At 44.6% G+C, this 19,944-nt stretch overlaps 1 protein-coding gene across 1 annotated transcript in view; it reads left to right on the top strand.

Annotated features, from left to right (window-relative positions):
- The window catches only part of PDE3A (phosphodiesterase 3A), a 299,321-nt gene extending 280,313 nt beyond the window's left edge, over window positions 1-19,008 (top strand). The window contains exons 9-15 of the mRNA XM_032220535.1: window positions 1,165-1,276; window positions 2,706-2,819; window positions 5,798-5,997; window positions 6,938-7,141; window positions 9,088-9,243; window positions 10,819-11,056; window positions 18,701-19,008. Coding sequence (XP_032076426.1) covers window positions 1,165-1,276; window positions 2,706-2,819; window positions 5,798-5,997; window positions 6,938-7,141; window positions 9,088-9,243; window positions 10,819-11,056; window positions 18,701-18,945 — 1,269 coding nt within the window. The 3' untranslated portion in view covers window positions 18,946-19,008. The remainder of the gene's footprint in view (window positions 1-1,164; window positions 1,277-2,705; window positions 2,820-5,797; window positions 5,998-6,937; window positions 7,142-9,087; window positions 9,244-10,818; window positions 11,057-18,700) is intronic.
- Window positions 19,009-19,944: the final 936 nt, after the last annotated feature.

Genomic DNA, 19,944 nt, shown 5'->3' with positions numbered 1-19,944 from the left:
GTGCTGCAGATAAGAACTTGGTAATGACAAGAGGGAGATTTGTTCGGCTTAGTTCCCTGGGAAATTTGTTTAACCCCCGGAGGAAGCCAACAACCTTAATCAAGAAATCAGATCTTGGGCATCAGCTGCAGCCCACCACCAATATGTGGTGTGCTATAGCAATAAGCACTTACACTTATATACCGCTTCACAGTGCTTTACAGCCCTCTCAAAGCAGTTTACAGTGTCAGCCTATGGCCCCCAACAATCTGGGTCCTCCTTTTACCGACCTCAGAAAGATGGAAGGCTGAGTCAACCTTGAGCCCCATGATCTGCCAAATTGCAGGCAACCGGCAGTCAGTAGAAGTAGCCTGCAGTACTGCACTCTTAACCACTGCACCACCGTGGCTCATGATCCCTTATTTGAACCAATAACAGTTCAAAAACTGCACAATCGTCACACCTGGTGGGTGTGTTTATATTCCAGATGGATATAATGTATACTGTATAGCCAGAAGGGGTATGTATCAATGTCAGAGTTCGTTGCAAAAATCAAATCCAGAAAGCGCACACAGATAACTGATTCAGCAGGATTGATTTAAATAAGAAACTTCTTTATATACAATAATATATACACAATACCAGCAGCAGAGAACAGTTTCATTTTTATTGCCTGCTAACACTCTCTACAAGAATCTGAGCTACTAACCTACTGAGCTGCTTCCATGGAATTCAAGATGGGCTGGACTTCAATTTCTTGTTGGTGCGAAGGGACTCAAGACTGATGATACACTTGACCCCACCCTCCAGCTCAGCCTGGTCATCTCCTACAGCTGATTTAAGCTTGGAGATAGTTTGAAGATATAGGAGTGGTGCGGTCGCCTAGAGGGGGAGCTCTTGCCTCACAATCAGGAGACTGTGAGTTCGATCCTAAGTAGAGGCAGGTATTTATCTCTCTAGGCACACTGAGAATATATATCTGCTGAACAAAACTCTGCACTGGTGACAGGAAAGGCATCTGGCCATTCAAACACTCTGCTAGCTCCATTCAGTTGCCCAGACTCTGCCCCACAAGGGATTATGTGGTCATTAAATGATGAGGATGAGGATAGCCTGAAGATCTAGATTCACCTATCAAAGATCACCAAACCCTAGTTCTAAGAAGTTCTTTGTTTTGTTTTCCAGGTATCCTATAGACTCTTTGAGGACATGGGTCTGTTTGAAACTTTCAAAATCCCTATACCAGAGTTTATGAACTATTTCCATGCCTTAGAATGTGGATATAGAGAGATACCTTGTAAGTACGATAGCATCCCTTGTGGATACTTTTGTCCTCCATTTCTCTTATTTTTTTAATCATAGCACACACTTGTTTTCCTTCACTGTCCATAGCAGATTACTTCCAAGCAGGTTTAAAAATAAATAAATAAAACCTTTTGGCTATTACCATGTTTTCCCCAAAATAAGACAGGGTCTTATTTTCTTTTGACCCCCGAAATAAGCGCTTGGCCTTATTTTCGGGGAGGTCTTATTATTTTTGAGGTGCAGAAGGCGACGAGTGTGGTCAACTCATCGCTGCTGCTGTGTTACGCATCGCTGGGCCTGCCGCTCTTTTTGCGGCGGCCACTAGCATGACAGAAGGGGCACGGTGGCTAGGGTTGCGGGAGCAGCCCTTAGGTAAGGGCATGTGGGGTGCATGTTCCCCCTTCTTTTCCCCCCGCCTCCAGCCTCTCCTCCTCACCTCGTGTTGTTTGCATGGCAAGCAACCAGAGGAAATGGCGGGATCCAGCTGCGCATGCATTAAAATTTTTTGGGGAGGGCTTATTTTAGCGCATGCGCTGAAAATCCTGATTGGGCTTATTATCTGGGAAGATCTTATTTTCAGGGAAACAGGGTATTAAAACAAAATCAGTACAATGCATAGTGCAATCACATCTTTAAATAATCCAATTACAAGGAGGGGCATTTTGGTAATTCATCAGTGAAAACTTACATTTCCGAATAAGAAAGTTTTCTTTTAAAAAAAATTGAATGTTTTAATCTGTAAAAACAGAAAGAAAAACACCACAAGAAAAAACAAAATACAAAACATACATAACAATATAAAGTAATTTTACAGATGAAAGTTTTCATCTATAGTATCTCCTAAAAGTCTGGTAGTAGATAGTAGCTGTGATTTTTTTTAAAGCACCTTTTATTGTGGATTGTAAGTAAGTTTGTAAGTTTGTAAGTTTAATTTTATTTATAGGCCACCCAATCCCGAAGTACACACCCAATCCCGCCCAGTCCCGAAGTACACACAGAGACACACAGACACACACACACACACACACACACACAAACTGAACTGTGGCTTTATTTATTAGTATTTTAATAGTATTAGTATTAGTACTATTAGAATTAGTACTAATACTAATAGTATTTGTGTTATAAAAATACGAATAAATAAAGCCACAATTCAAGAATGGGATTTTTTTTTCTGAATGTCCCAATCAATAAATGTTTGCCACTGAATGGAACAGAATTTCGGTGTCAATCAATATGATGGAGCATCCCAATGTTAGAATGTCACAGAGGAATTTTAACATTGCTATGAATATCCTTTGACTGGTTCTCAAAAGTGGGGACCAGGAATAAATCCACATTCTCATCTATGGCCAGTAGATGGTGCTGCTACCCCCCAATCCATCCTCAAATACAACAAACCTCTCTCTCTCTCTTAACAGATCATAACAGAATTCATGCTACTGATGTCCTCCATGCTGTCTGGTACCTTTCATCCCAGCCCATCCCTGGACTCCCAACTATGATTAATGACCACGGATCAGCAAGTGATTCAGGTAATGTTGTTTGATCACATGAACTGAATTTCTTGGCGGCGTGTTGTTACAGATCAAGGGTGTCAAACTCAAGGCCCGTGGGCCGAATCCACCCCGCGGGGTGCTTAGATCTGGCCCACGAAGCCATCCTGGAAACGGCAAAGCACCAGCCCGCAGTGCCTCTGCACACCCCTCCCAAGCTCTGCTTTCGCTTGCAGGGAGCTGCAGGAGGCCATCGCAGGCGAAAACGGAGCTCGGGAGCCCGTTTTCACTAGCAAAGCGCTTGGGCCATCACAAGCGCCCCCCCGGCACAAGTGATGTCAAGCTGGCCATGCCCCCACTTCCCCCCCCCCGAGGTCCAACAAAATCCTGATGCAGCCCTCCATGAAATCGAGTTTGACACCCCTGTTACAGATAGTGCTCGACATGCAACCATGATGGCGCCTACTCACTGTGGTCATACGTCATGATGGTTGTGAAAAAAATTACGATTTATTTATTTTTGTGATGGCAGTGATAAATGAGAATGCCCGGTTGTCATAAGTGTGAACTCATTATTCCCTATGGGTGCAGTGTTGCTGAAAATTAGATGGATGAAAAACCATAAAATGCAATCAGGTGACGATGGGACCCTGCAAATGTCCATGAATGTGGCCATGTTGCCCAGTACCCGAAGTGGGATCACAGGATTGCGGTTCGGGTGAATGTCAGAACGGTGACACTTCTGTAGTGGTTGTATCTTCAGAGTGAATTTGGCAGAGCTGACAGTCCACCAAACACACCTTTTGGGAACAGTGCTCCCAATAGTAAACAGCCAAAAGTTTTTAGGGAAGATACAGAGATTTTAAGGGCACCTATTTCACTCCTAATCCCCAGTTGTGGGTCCTAAGTGAAGAACACAATCCACAATTAGCTGCACAAATCCCATGCTGTTGATCTCAAGCCACTAGAACCTCTAAATTTGGTTCTGTAGGAGATCTTGCACCAGGGGTGGGTTCCTGCCAGTTCTAACCCCTTCTATAGAAGAAGTTCCACAAATCTAACGTGCCGTTTAGAACCGGTTCCAGCTCCCTCCCACTGCCCATCCGCACCACGCATGCCCCGCCCACCGCTCACTGATTGACTGGCTCACCAATCGCCCCGCCCGCTTCTAAGAGTCCTATCTAAACCTTAAACTCTTAAAGCTGTCAAGTTTGAACACCCCTGGGGTTTTTTTTCTAAAGGGTTAGGGGTGCAAGGGTCTTGTAACTTGACAGCTTTAAGACTTGCACACTTCAATGCCAGAGTTCCTGAGCCAATATGACTGGAGGAGGAATTCTGGGAGTTGAAGTCCACAAGTCTTAAAGCTGTCAAGTTTGAACATCCCTGGTTTTTTTTCCTAAAGGGTTAGGGATGCAAGGGTCTTGTAACTTGACAGCTTTAAGACTTGCATGCTTCAAATGCCAGAGTTTCTGAGCCAACATTTTGGTTGTTAAGCAAGAGCATTGTTAAGTGAGTTTCACCACATTTTACAAGTTGGCCATGCCCACCCAGTCACATGGCCGACAAGCCACTCCCACCCAGTCACATGGCCAGCAAGCCACTCCCACCTGGTCACATGGCTGGCAAGCCACTCCCACTCAGTCATATGGTTGGCAAGCCACTCCCACTCAGTCACCTGGCTGGCAAGCCACTCCCACCTGGTCACATGGCCAGCAAGCCACTCCCACAAAGCAGGCCACACCTACAGAAGAGGTTCTAAAAAATTTTGAAAGCCCACCACTGCCTTGGACACATATGGATCCTTTAAATATTGCAGAGGATGATTCCCAGCGGTCTGTCCATGGATCACGTTGATTCAAAAATTGGGTTTGATTACTCTAGGCCAGTGATGGTTAACCTTTTTGGTGCCAAATGCCCAAAGCACGAACGCGTGCCCCAATCCCCGAAATGCAATGTGAGTACACATGGCCCCCTTTCCCATGCAATGGGGAATGCGCAGGCAGCAAAAATGCAGGAGAAAGCTAGGGCATGCTGGGGGGGGAGAAACTGCAGAGATCAGGGAAGGCCCCGCACACCCGCTGCAGAGTCCCATAGAGTAGCTGGCCCGCAGGATGTGTGCGCGCATGCACGATGGAGCTGGGCTGGGGCTAGCGTGCCCGCAAAGAGGACTCTGCATGCCACCTGTGGCACGTGCACCAAAGGTTCGCCATCATGGCTCTACAACGCTTCACAAGTTCAGATCAATTCATATAAATCATTGCTGTCCGGCTTCCATGATGCTTGAGGCTGAGAGTCATATATATTAAGTAGGTCGAATTGCAAGTGCATTCACCTGTTTGCACAGGTGTGCCTCTTTGGTGATGGTGATGGAGTAATTCCAGGGATGGCTTACTAGACTCTTGTAAAATGGTATGTTTGATTAAGCCAGGTTAGTGGGCCCAAAACAGAAAAGAGAAATATTTACAACACAATACAATACAATAACAGAGTTGGAAGGGACCTTGGAGGTCTTCTAGTCCAACCCCCTGCCTAGGCAGGAAACCCTATAGTGTTCCAGACAAATGGCTAACCAACATTTTCTTAAAGACTTCCAGTGTTAGGGCATTCACAACTTCTGGATGGAAGCTGTTCCACTGATTAATTGTTCTAACTGTCAGGAAATTTCTCCTCAGTTCTAAGTTGCTTCTCTCCTTGATTAGTTTCCACCCATTGCTTCTTGTTCTACCCTCAGGTGCCTTGGAGAATAGTTTGACTCCCTCTTCTTTGTGGCAACCCTTGAGATATTGGAACACTGCTATCATGTCTCCCCTAGTCCTTCTTTTCATTAAACTAGACACACCCGGTTCCTGCAACCGTTCTTCATATGTTTTAGTCTCTAGTCCCCGTATTATATTTGTTGCTCTTCTCTGCACTCTTTCTAGAGTCTCCACATCTTTTCTACATCGTGGCGACCAAAACTGAATGCAATATTTGCCTCTGTAAGGAGCAGTTTGTGAATAACCTGATTTTCTGCCCAGATTCAGATAGTGGGATCACTCACAGCCACCTGGGATACTTATTGTCAAAAACGTACACGCCAGCAGATGACAACTATGGGTGCTTGGCGGGCAACATCCCATCCCTAGAATTGATGGCCCTCTATGTAGCTGCTGCCATGCATGACTATGATCATCCAGGGAGAACCAATGCCTTCTTGGTGGCCACCAGTGCTCCTCAGGTAAGTGGGCTGGGATTACAGGAAGACCTTGCTTATACAGCTAAGACCACAGACCTTATCTAGCTTGGAAAGCTGCCATGTAAATATTTTCCAAACGCAGTACTATGCGCAGAGTCTCTGAGATTCCCACTCCTGAAACAAAACAAGAGAATGGTTTCCTGCGAAAGCCCACTCCTCTTTCGCTCCTCTTTTATGTCCTGTGGGAGGGGCCATTCACCGTCCATCTGTCGCTTTACTCCCAAGTCAACCCTTGTTCCTTAGCTGTTCTTTTCTTCTGGCAGCTCTGGGCATGCACACACTGGGAACAGGCTCCAGTTGTTCCTCTGCCTCACTGCTGTCTAGCTCCGAAGGCAGCTGAGAACTGCCAGGCGGCCTTGGCCCCATCTCTGCCTCCGACACAGAGCCCTTGTCCGAGCCTTCTCCAGCCTCCATTACTGGCCCATGTTCCTCCCCAACCACCTCACTGTCCGACTCTACTGCCAGTTTCACTGGCCACTGGCGGGCCACAACAGACTCTAGGGCAGTGTTTCTCAACCTTGGCAACTTGAAGATGTCTGGACTTCAACTCCCAGAATTCCCCAGCCAGCGAATGCTGGCTGGGGAATTCTGGGAGTTGAAGTCCAGACATCTTCAAGTTGCTAAGGTTGAGAAACACTGCTCTAGGGACATGATTGTTCAGTAAAAGACAGGATGTTCACATGCAAAACCTTGGCCTCATCAGTAAATAAGTACACGATCACCATCGTTCACCCTTGAGAGTTTCGCCAACATTCTCTTCTGGTGTGTTTGTTTTTTTAAACAAGTTCTAAAGCAAATCCCCTTTCATGCAAATGTGGTTAATTTGGGGAATGCAAATCATTGATTCCGTTTCAGAGGCAGACCTGCCGTCTCTCAGATCTTTTGGAAATAAATATTCTCTCCCATCTCTCTGCGTATGTAGGCCGTTCTGTATAATGACCGTTCTGTTCTGGAGAACCATCACGCAGCGGCTGGGTGGAATCTTTTCATGTCCCGGCCAGAATATAATTTTTTAATCCATCTCGATCATGTGGAGTTCAAACATTTCCGGTTCCTTGTCATCGAGGCCATTTTGGCCACTGATCTGAAGAAGCACTTTGATTTTGTGGCTAAATTGAATGCCAAGGTAAACACAATCCCTGTGTCTTATATTACGGTTTAAATCTTTATATAAGAGCCTAGAAAAAAATGAGCCAAGGGATAAATAGGGAATAAATGGTGGGGCTTAATCATGCGATGTTGCAAGGATAGTGACCTGGAAGCAAGCTACTCACACTAGTAAAGAAAGAGCGTGGAGAAGAGCAACAAAGAGGGTGAGCGGCTTGAAAGCTAAATCCTACGAAGGTTTGGCTAAAATGATTTGGCATGTTTAGCCTAAAAAGAAAGGAAGGACATTTTATTTGTTTCCTTGCTTTTCTCAGAAGTGTTTTTTTCTTTTCTTGAAAAGAAAAACCTGGATGTCTGAGAATCTCCATAGACACATTTGTTTGTTTGTTTTTCAATTAAGAAACCGCCCACTTAAGTGAGTTTCTGAATCACTTAATCACTTAAGGTCAAAGTGAGTTGCAAATAGATGTAGAAATTTATAAATAGGAGCCAGGAGTATGCAGCAGCTGCCAAAAAAGCCAACACAGTTCTAGGCTGCATAAAGAGAGGGATAGAATCAAGGTCACGTGAAGGGTTAATACCGCTTTATAATGCCTCAGTAAGGCCACACTTGGAATACTGCATCCAGTTTTGGTCGCCACGATGTAAAAAAGATGTGGAGACTCTAGAAAGAGTGCAGGGAAGAGCATCAAAGATGATTAGGGGATGAGAGGCTAAAACATATCAAGAACGGTTGCAGGAACTGGGTATGTCTAGTTTAATAGAAAGAAGGACCAGGGGAGACATGATAGCAGTGTTCCAATATCTCAGGGGTTGCCACAAAGAAGAGGGAGTCAAGTTATTCTCCAAAGCACCTGAGGATAGAACAAGAAGCAATGGGTGGAAACTAATCAAGGGGATAAGCAACTTAGAACTGAGGAGAAATTTCCTGGCAGTTAGAACAATTAATCAATGGAACAGCTTGCCTCCAGAAGTTGTAAATGTTCCAACACTGGAAGTTTTTAAGAAGAAGATGGATAGCCATTTGTCTGAAGTGGTGTAGGGTTTCCTTCCTGCGCAGGGGGTTGGACTAGAAGACCTCCAAGGTCCCTTCCAACTCTGTTATTCTATTCTAAATCTTAGGCCTGTTTTGCAAGGGGGAAAGCTATAATTGTTGTTATATATTTGCCAGGGTACAACTAAGGGGTGTAATATGTGTTTTTGTTTTTTGTCTTCTCATCCAAGCAGCTTTTTCAGTTCTCAGTTCAAAAGAAGCTTCTTGGATGAGAAACAAAACATTTTCAAGGAAAAACGGGCCCAAAACAGGGTGTGGGGTGATGCACGAGGCCTACTGTGCCCCATTTTGCATGCGGGGAGGATCACACTCGCATGGGCGGGTGGGGTGCACACGTGGGGTCGTGCATGGGGGGCACACACACATTGCATTATGGGTGCAGCCACAATGACAAAAAGATTAGCCATCCGTGCCCTAATCATTTCAGCCAAATGGCTGTCCAGTCTCTTCTTAAAAATCTCTGGCGATGGAGCACTTAAAGCAGAACCAAAGCAGAATCAGGTCGGATTAGTACATGCATGGGAGGAAGACCAGAAATCTCTAGGGCAGTGTTTCTCAACCTTGGCAACTTGAAGATGTCTGGACTTCAACTCCCAGAATTCCCCAGCCAGCATTCGCTGGCTGGGGAATTCTGGGAGTTGAAGTCCAGACATCTTCAAGTTGCCAAGGTTGAGAAACACTGCTCTAGGGCATAGAGAAGTGTTGTTGTTTTTTTAAAAAGATGGCAGTGATAAACCAGTATAGTGGTAAACCAAGGAACTACCTAGCATAGAGGTAAACCCAAAGAATAATCCCTACGTAGGAAAGGGTTCTTGTGCATTATACATCATGTTCACCTTTGGAATTGCATGGTGTTAGGTTTGATCACAACCATCTCAAGATACTTCTCCTAATGACACGTTACCTGCCAGGTGAACGACGATGCGGGCATTGATTGGACAAACGAGAACGACCGATTATTGGTTTGTCAGATGTGCATCAAACTAGCCGATATCAATGGTCCAGCCAAGTACAAAGATTTACATCTAAAGTGGACAGATGGCATCGTGAATGAATTTTATGAACAGGTGAGGAGATCACAATGGCTGCGAACAACTTTTTTTTTTCTGCCTTATGAATAATGCCCATCATTTTAGTCTTTAGTTTATTTTCCAAGCCTTGAGAAATGGCAAGGACTTTGGACAGTTCACAATAGCGAAGACAAACTATTTCCATAAACCATGGTAAACCAGTTCCTCCTAATCCATTCTCTTAAATAATCAGTTCTTTTGCTTCCATGTTTTAAAATTTAAAAATGCAAAAAAAATAATAATAATCCCCAAACAAAACCCACCTTTCTTAAAAGCTGTGGTCATTATTTTTTATTTTAAACTATTTTCAGTCAACATGCTAAAAGGAACAGAATTGGTTGTCAGCATTTTAAAATCCTTGTCACCAGCCCATTTGGGCAAGCCTGACTTAGATTTCTTTAGAAAACACTCATTTATTAAGTACCTTGATCATACCTTGTTCCTCTGGTTAATGTCTCATTCTTTTTTTAGGCTGGTTTCCTTCTTTCTAATCAAACGTAGTTCCTTGAACAACCTTCAACAGTTTACAGTTCCACTTTCAAGAGATATTTAAGGCTACACAAGACAGCCAATTGTTCACACATCCCTCCTAAATTCAATGGGTTGAATTAAACCCATTTTCTGTGTTCATAGAATCTTTTGAACTATCAACTGATCAGTGAGATGAACCAAACAAAACGATTGTGTTCGGATGATCACGTATCGCCCAATTCCTAAGAGAATCTGCTCCTGGATCCATGTAACATATTGAACCCTAATGTTCTGATCCAGAAGCACGAAGCCGACTCCTCGTCCTGATAAAACCCCTTTTTATTTAGTTTTAAAGTGAATTTCTCTCCAGCAAAGTTGCCAGCCAATAGTCTCTTTCAAGAGATTTCACAACTACAGACCTTTATCGGGCTTGGAGAGTTGCCAGGCCAATATCTTCCAAACGCCATGCTGTAGCAGCAATTCCTTGGCAAGAAGTCAGGAACAGATCTTCACCCTAATGAATTGAACTAATTGTCTCCTGCAAACTCCCCTCCCCTTTCGCTCCTCTTTATTCCCTATAGGAGGGGCCATTCATTGTCCACCTGTGGCTTTACTCCCAAGTCGACCCTTCTTCCTTAGCTGGTCCCTTCTCCTGGCAACTCTGTGCATGCATACACTGGGAACAGGCTCCAGCTGTTATTCTGCCCCACCGATGTCCGACTCCGGAGGCAGCTGATAACTGTCAGACGGCCCTGTCCCCCTCTCTGCCTCCAACACAGAGCCCTCATCAGAGCCTTCCCCAGACTCCAGGACTGGCCCATGTTCCTCCCCAACCCTCCTCACTGTCTGAATCTGCTGCCAGATCCGCTGGCCACTGGCGGATTACAACACATAAGCTGTCTTAACAAGTTTGCAGAACATACTAAAACACAGACGTAACTAAGGTTAAAACTAATGCAGTTTAGAATGCCATTTGAAATGGAAATTTGGGGATATCAGACACAGCCCGTCTCAGGGTTGGGAAGGGTGGCTTAGCCCCATTAGGGAACTGGAAATCATCCCAATTGCCTTTGATTAATAGAGTCCCTCCTGTTTCCCAAGGGTGATGAAGAAGCCAGCCTAGGTCTCCCCATCAGCCCTTTCATGGACCGCTCTGCTCCGCAGTTAGCAAAACTCCAGGAATCCTTCATCACCCACATCGTGGGCCCACTGTGTAACTCCTATGACTCAGCAGGACTGATGCCAGGCAAATGGATTGAAGATAACGATGAGTCAGGGGATACAGATGAGCACGAGGAGGATTCCTCAGACATGGACTCCTGTGACAGCCATGAAGCAAGTACGTTTGTCCTAGGTTTTCATTTTATTTTTATTTTATTCGCCTCTGACCCGCTGCTGGTTTCCCAATAAAAATGCTGCATGCCCACCCCAAACTCATTTCGTAAAAAGTTATTCTGAGTCAAACTTATGGTTTGTGGCAGGGAGACCCACAAGATTAATTGATGTAAAGCAACTAGGTAACTTCATCAGTGCTAATCCACTGGCACTGATGATGTTACCTAGTTGGGTAATGAGATGCCTGCAAGAAAGCAGCCAATCTCAGAGAGCACCAAGGACTCCTCGTTTGGATTTCTTGGAAGTATATTATGTGGGGTTTGGGGTTGTTGTTACAACGATCAGCATTGTCTGATCTAAGATGCAAGGTCAAATTGTAAACACATTGGTAGCAAACAATCGAAAACTCAGGCAAAAGTGAGAAAGAGGGAGAGAAACAGTGATGGGAAGAGAGAGGGAAACTGTCAGGAAAGACATTCAGAATGTCAGAAAGGAGCTTGTGCCTCATTTTTAATTCTTAATCCTGCCCGTTGTGGCCTAGAACGAAGCCCTCAATCGTATTTGCTTGTGGGAATGTTGATAAGGGGGAGGTCTTCTTCTTGTTGTAGACCAAACAGCTTTCTTCAATGTCCCTGTGCATTGCTTCCTAACATGGGGGATAACAAGCTTGCACTCAATCCGGATAAGACCGAGTGGCTGGTGTGTTTCCCTCCCACTAATTGGCCAAGTTGGCCAACACCTATCCTCCGCGAGCTGCACTGGCTGCCTATTGGTCTTCGGATACGCTTCAAGGCGCTAGTCGTCACTTATAAAGCCCTTCATGGTATTGGACCTGGGTACTTGAGAGACTGCCTGCTGCCAATTACCTCCAATAGACCGATTAGATCCCACAGATTAGGCCTCCTCCGAATTCCATCCGCTGGCCAGTGTCGACTGGTGACTACTCGGAGGAGGGCCTTCTCTGTGGCTGCTCCGACCCTCTGGAACGAGCTCCCTGTGGAGATTCGAACCCTCACCACCCTCCAGGCCTTCCGCAAAGCCCTTAAAACCTGGCTGTTCCGACAGGCCTGGGGCTAAAGAGTTTTTGCCCCCCTTCTCGAATGGTATGGTTGTTGTGTGTTTTTAAATTTTGTACTGTTATGTCTCGTTTTTTTTTATACCCCTGTCTGTACCTCCTTCCCTGATTGAATTGTGAGCCGCCCTGAGTCCCCTTCGGGGAAAAGGGCAGCATATAAATGTAATAAATCAATCAATCAACAACCAATTCAGCTATTAGTCACAGGGAAGTGGCCAATTTAGGTAGCAGGTTTGGGCCACCGTGAAAGGTCAGAATTTGTCATTGTATTTTTTTTCCCCCTTTAAATGAAAAATCCGGCATCTCCACAAGGCCTGCTCCATCATTAAGCACCAAGGCACTTGTTACTTAATATGAAGAACGTTATTTGAACGCTCTTCACAAGCAACAAATTATTGTTTCACTTAAAGTGGCTGGTTCTGCCAAGGAGAAGCATTTTTCTGTCAAAACAGCTTCACCGGTTGAAGAGATATATACACCTATCATCTTTAACCAATAGATGATGATTATGATAACAACAACAACAACTGCCACAAAGAGAAGAGGGTCACAATAATAATGCCACAAAGGGGAGGGGAAATAGGTTTGGGAACCTATTTCCCAAAGTACCAGAAGGCAGGACAAGAATAGCAATAGCAATAGCAATAGCAGTTAGACTACGCGGAGGAGAGCCTTCTCAGTAGCAGCTCCGACCCTTTGGAACGATCTCCCCGTGGAGATTCGCACCCTCACCACCGTCCAGACCTTCCGCACAGCCCTTAGGATCTGGCTATCCCGTCAGGCCTGGGGATAAGATTCTAATTTGCCCCACCCGAATGTTGAATGAAAGTTGTGTTTTATTGTTTTATTTTTATTTATGCACTGTCTTGTGTTTTTGTTTTGCACCCCCCTTCCCATGTATTGTAAGCCGCCCTGAGTCCCCTCAGGGGAAAGGGCGGCCTATAAATCATAATAAACATCTAAACAAACAAACAAACATCTAAACTTATATACCGCTTCATAGGGCTTTTAGCCCTCTCTAAGCGGTTTACAGAGTCAGCATATTGCCCCCAACAACAATCTGGGTCCTCATTTTACCCACCTCGGAAGGATGGAAGGCTGAGTCAACTCTGAGCTGGTGAGATTTGAACAGCCGAACTGCAGAACTGCAGTCAGCTGAAGTAGCCTGCAGTGCTGCATTTAACCACTGCACCACCTTGGCTTCTGAAGCAATGGATGGAATCTAATTAAGGAGAGAAGCAACCTGGAAGGGAGGAGAAACTTTCTAAAAGTGAGGACAATTAACCCGTGGAAGAGCTGGCCTTCAGACGTTGTGGGTGCTTCATCCCTGGAGCTTTTTAAGAAGAGACTGGACAGTCACTTGTCAGAAATAGTATAAGGCCCCCTGCTTGAACAGTGGGTTGGACTAGAAGACCTCCAAGACCCTCCTTTCCAGCTCTATGCTGATTGATTGATTGAATTAGTGGGGAATTTATGGAGAATGGTCTGTTGGGGTCAGCCATTCACAGGAGACCATACTAGGAAACCAGTGCCATGTATACCAGTATTACTTCAATTGTAAAGCAGAATCCTGCAAGTCTGAATGTGCATCTCTCCTTACTCCCTTTTTCCTCGTGTGATTTGGGGAGGGGCTTGTCTGACGTATTTATTCTCATGACGTGTTTGCCTTGGACTCAGGCTAATTTCCTGTGATCTTTTAGCAATAGCACTCAGACTTATATACCGCTTCACAGTGCTTTACAGCCCTCTCTAAGAGGTTTACAGAGTCAGCCTCTTGCCACCCAAAAATCTGGGTCCTCATTTTACCCACCTCGGAAGGATGGAAGGCTGAGTCAACCTTGAGCCTGGTGAGATTCGAACTGCCAAATTGCAGGCAGTCAGCAAAAGTAACCTGCAGTGCTGCACTCTAACCACTGCACCCCCGTGGATCATTTCATTGGTAGCGGCTCTTTTTCCTGTCCCTCAAGTCACTCTGCCCTCTACCTAGAACAGTTTAATGTCCAATGATATAAATTTATATACTTGCCACTCAATCTAGCCTCAAAATGGCTCTGGGCTGAGTGGGGAGGTAGTCCGTCCTCTTGGTGCACTCTGGATAGTGCACAAGCATGAACCGGATAAACTAACAGTCTTCAACAGCGAAACAAAACCACTTGATTCAGACACTGTAGTCTCCTGGCTAACGTAACATTGCAATTTATGAAATAAATGACTGATTTTCTTTTGAAACTTGGCTTGAGGCTCATGAATTAATTTGGGCATCTTTCGGAAACCCGACACAATGGGTGACCTTCCAACAATAAAAGCCAGCAAAACTCTAAAGAACAAACATTTCTTAGAATTAAAAAGATGGAAAGGAATTAAGCAGGGCCCACCAGTGGGAAGTGGGGATCTTCTCTTAATCTGTCAATCCACCTCCACTGTGATATGCTCCCAAGCCAAATGGCCGAGCCAGGTCTTCAGGCCCATATGGAAAGTCAGAAAGAAGGGAACCGATTTCACGTCAGGTGACACACCTATGTCAGAATTGCTATCCAGTCTCATTTCGACACAAGTCTTTACTCAGTCTTTCTGCATGTTCTGTAATCTTGATTGAGTGACACACAAGCCAAACCAGCGTTTGTTTGTTCGTTCGTTCGTTCGTTCATTCATTCATTCATTCATTCATTCATTCAAAATTATACTAAACAATCCGAATTGTTGAAGCAAAAATATCTACATGGTTCAAATTCACTCTTCCCAACAGCAAGCTTCAAGGTAAGAAATAGCGAGTTGTGTGTAACATACTTCCTTGATAGCTCCGTCCAGGAGCTTCAACCTGTCAACATTAAAGATGACATCCGCAAACCTATTCAGAATTATAGATGGAGGTGAAGTAAAGTATTACTCACCACAGGACAACTCTAGCAATTCATAGTAGAAAGCGTGTCTGCAAGCATCCCCAAGAAATAATAAGAAAATGGGATCTTTTCCCTGGGAAATAGGACATGGGGTGTATGTCCATTTTCCAAGGTCCTTACATTTCCAGAATCTCTCAGTACAAGATCTGAACAAAATGCCACAAATGGCGTTACAGTGATTCTCAATCATTTCCAGCAAAATGTTTTGTTGTTGTTTTAACCATTCAGTCGTGTCCAACTTTGGGTGATGTTCTAGGAAAATGCTCTCTATGCTACCCTGTCAAGCTCAGCTTTCAATTAATCAATTCAATTTATATTGTTACTAGCTGATAACCCGGCGTTGCCCGGGTATGTATTTATCCCAATCCTCTATCAGAGGTAGCTCCCTTGTGGAGTACTGTGAAGCTGTTACCATGGCAACTCCACTGTGTTGTACAGTAGAAGCCATTTTAAGGCACAACAGGCTGTACCTTAACAGAACTTGAATCCAAAATGCACACTATCACTGCCAATAGTATTGTGACTTGACACTCTATACATAATTCAGTCCTTTTCATTTCAGTGGCCCAGGTGTTCCAGAGTTATGCTGGAACCCACACACACGGGGGGGGGGGGGGCACACACATCCCGAGGAGTGTAAGTCATCTGTGTACCAAGTTTGGTTGAAATTGATAGAGGCGTTCTGGAGTTATGCTGGAACACACACACAAACACACACAAACACACACAAACACACACACACACAAACAGTGATAGATGATAGATAGATAGATAGATAGATAGATAGATAGATAGATAGATAGATAGATAGATAGATAGATAGATAATAGATAGATAGATCAAGCCAATGTGTTCTTGGTTTGCCCCTTCTCCCTTGTCCATTACCCATTCCTAACATCATTGCCAACAAGATGTAGGATGTGATTAACACCCTTCTTGCCTCTTAGGAGCCCTGCAAAGTATGGGAGGGGGTATCTCCCAGGAAACCAGAGCGGGAATGTTTTATTATGGAGGACTAGTTCAGAATTCCTGAGAATTCTGAACTAGTTCCAGAGTTCCTTCTGATTAAACCTGGAGGCTTCCTACAGGGAATTGAAATTTTTCTAAGGAAGGATTGAGTTGGATTTGGGCTGTCCTGTCGTGAAAAGCCCTTTGTTTGAAGCTGAAAAACCTGAAGGACTCAAGAGTTTGGCTTCACAAAGTGCTAATCTAGGCACACATTTCTCTGACACAAAACATTCCTTGAGTAATATTTCCTAATGTTTTGTTTCCTTTTATTAAAACTTCTGGAGAAAAAAAAAAAGTTCGTCACGCAAGTTAGTAAAGACAGGAATGCAGGTCTGAGGAACGGTAGAATCCCAAGTGTTTTCAGAGAAACTTAAATGAGAAGCGTGAAAAAAATGCTTTCACCAAGCAGAAGCCGTTCCGATGCAGTTAGATCCAAAGGTGTCCTCCTCATCTAGAAAAAGCCTGGCATATTAAGAGCATCCGAATATAAACCTTTTGAAGTGGTGGCTTAATCTGCTGAATCTTTGGTTGCTTAAATTAGCTTGATTGGTTAAACTAAATACTGTATTTTTCAGACGTATCTTCTCCCCCCCCCCCTAAAAGAGCATGGAAATGTTGGTGCGTCTTATAAACCGAATACAGCCATTTTTTGGCCTCCCAAAGCGCCACCCCTGCATCCCATTTTTGCAAAATAACCGGCTGTTTTTCGCAAAAACGCAGGCATTTTGCCTTCCCCCAGCCCCGAGGAGCACTCTGCAGGCTTCAGCAGGGCTGGGATAAGGCAAAAATGCCCCTGTTTTTGTGAAAAATCGCTGGAAAATGGGCCGTTTTTTACAAAAATGGGGGCATTTTTGCCTTATCCCAGCTCTGTTGAAGCCTGCAGAGTGCTCCTGGAGGCCAGGCCATTTTTCTTACTTACCACTTTGAAATCTTGGTGCGTCTTATACACCAGTGTGTCTTATAGTCCGAAAAATATGGTAGTTTAACCAATTAGTTTAATGGGTTTCCTTTACAAGGGTTGGACTAGATCAAGGGTGTCAAACTCAAGGCCAGCAAGCAGGATCTGGCCCGTGGGATGGTTAGATCTGTTAGATCGCAGGGCTGACCTGGAAATAGCAAAGGACCGGCCCGCGGTGCCTCTGCCACTGAGAATGGAGCTCGGGAGGGCCATGCGTGGCTCTCCCAAGCTTCATTTTCACTGGCAGAGGGTTAGCAATAGCAATAGCAGTAGCAGTTAGACTTATATACCGCTTCATAGGGCTTTCACCCTCTCTAAGCGGTTTACAGAGTCAGCATATTGCCCCCACAGTCTGGGTCCTCATTTTACCTACCTCGGAAGGATCGAGGGCTGAGTCAACCTTGAGCCGGTGAGATTAGAACCGCTGAACTGCAGATAACAGTCAGCTGAAGTGGCCTGCAGTACTGCACTCTAACCACTGCGCCACCTCGGCTCAGTAGCAGGAGATGGAGCTCGGGAGCCTGTTTTTGCTGGCAGAGTGCTCAGGCCACCATAGGCAACCCTGACACCAGTGATATTGATCTGGCCACGCCAACCTTGGCCCCCCAGGGTCAAATACAGCCCTCAATCAAGTTTGACACCCCTGGACTAGGTGATCCTTCCATTTCTTTTGCAACTCTTTAGTTCCATGTAATTGTATTTGTCTAGTAAGTATTGGTCAGTTGGAAAGGTTGGCAAGTGATTAATAGGCTGGGCAGTGAGGGCAAAGCAAGGTCAAATGTGGGACATGTTATGACCTCATCACAAAAATGTTAGATACAGGAAGAGAGGAAAGATGTGTATTCATTGAAACTGGTTGTTCCATCCCATGCATACAAATTGCTGCTGGAGTTTTCCCCCGCAATTCATTTTGTAGTGGAAGGTAGACTGGAGTCCCAGGAGGGAGCAGGGGTCAAATCCACTTACTTTTGCTACCGGTTCGGTATGCAATGTGAGCACACGCACATGTGCCACCTCCATGCATGCACAGGACCTCCTATGCATGCGCAGAACATCAAAAACAGATGTAAGCGAACAGTGAGGGGTGGGGAAATCCTCTGTGCCACACGATTTAGATTAGCTAGAAAGCAGAAAATCCTGCTTTCTAGCTAATATAAATCATGCATCGCAGCTGATTGTCCGACGAACCAGTAGCATTTTTACTACCAGTTCGGGTGAACCGGTCCGAAGCGGTAGCATTTCACCACTGGGAGGGAGGGTCTGCTTAATAGGGGACAAAGAGACCGCAAAGCTTGGATATTCTGGTACGTAGGAGGAGGGTCAGACAGTCCCTCCCTAGCAGTTCAGAGTATATCTGTAATTATGTAGATAGTTGCTTTAGTCTGGCAAGATTCTGTCTGTAGGTGAGAAACAATAAAGAACCTACTCAGAAGTAACTCCACATGTCATTGCTGGTTTCTTGGGGGCCTGACAATTTTGCTGAAGTGTATTCAAAATCGGCAACAACTTTTCAGCAGTATCCCTCCATCAAACTGTTCCCAACAGAGAAAACTGTTCTAAGTCCCTACACGTGGTCCTTGTTTGCTCTATTCCGGTTGGGCTCTGCCTATTCTCCTGACATTTATGTAGACGTAAGCCAGAGGTTTTTTTCTCAGGCTTTTCTCCCAATGTGAATGAGGCTTGATGTTTGCTTATCGCCTTTGGCAGGAAAGAAAAGGAGGAAAGTCTACTGCCAGATAACTCAGCACTTGCTGCAGAACCATCAGATGTGGAAGAAGGTCATGGAAGAGGAAGAGAGGAGAGCTGGGAAGGACAAGCAAAGTGGGGAGCCATCAACGGCGCTGCACCCGTCCTCCGAACAAATAGAGGCTATTAAAGAGGAGGAAGAGGAGAAAGGGAAAGCCAAAGAGGAAGACGATGACACAGCTTCGGAAGCAAACCTACGACAGTGACGGGAATTTTTGTACAGTATTTTGGTGCAAGGACATCTTGCATAACAGTTGTTTTTAAAAGCCAGCACAACGTTTAGACACAACACTGTAGAAATACGGGGTAATTCGCCTGCAGCTGTTTAAGTTTTCCTCCCTCCCTTCCTTTCTTCCTTCCTTCCTTCCTTCCTTCCTTCGAGGTACATTGCTTTCACAGTTCAACGGCCATTTTTACAAACTTTCAAATACATTGGAGAATTAATATATTAATTCTCTAATTTATATATATATATATATATATATATATATATATATATATATATATATATATATATATATATATATATATATATATATATATATATATATTATGTATGCATGTATTGTATGTATGCAGACATACATACATGCATACATACACTCATACCTACATACATAAGATATTAGCCTGGGTTTATAAGCTGCATATTTGTTTATTTGTCCTTTTTTTAAAAAGAAGATACTGCCTGTGACAATATTAAAACAAAAGGGAAAAAAAGGGAAAGGGAAGGATTTGAAAATGAGACAATGGAGACGGCTATACTGCCCTTGTTTGTTTGTTTGTTTGTTTGTCAAAGTGGAATAACAGTGTGAGTTAATGGTTGATCCCGACTGCCAGCATAGATGCTCCTGCAGGATGTCATGTGCATGCAAACAAAACAGGAGCACTACAATTCATGGAGCGAAGTGGAAAGGCCTTCTGCTTTGGAGACAGGCTGTGACACACTGGGCGTGTCACCACAGAAGATTTATGCACCTCCAATGTAGAGAACTTGCCACCCTCTTTCTCCACCTGGAGAACTCTGTCTCGAACCTCTGGCTCGCTGTTCCACACAACTGAGTAAAATCCAGATGGAGGTGAGCCCACCACCGCTCTGGAAAACAGGACTTCCATTTCTGGAGTGGGCCGCCTCTGTCGCTGTTTGGTGGGGTTTGATTGTTTTCCCGTGAAGACTTGTGCAAACTGAAATTCTTACCTGTATG

The sequence above is a fragment of the Thamnophis elegans genome, chromosome 7, assembly GCF_009769535.1.
Source record: "Thamnophis elegans isolate rThaEle1 chromosome 7, rThaEle1.pri, whole genome shotgun sequence".
In the NCBI taxonomy this organism is placed as follows: domain Eukaryota; kingdom Metazoa; phylum Chordata; class Lepidosauria; order Squamata; family Colubridae; genus Thamnophis; species Thamnophis elegans.
The sequence above is the reverse complement of the archived record's forward strand: the minus strand, read 5'-3'. Positions and strand labels throughout refer to the sequence as shown.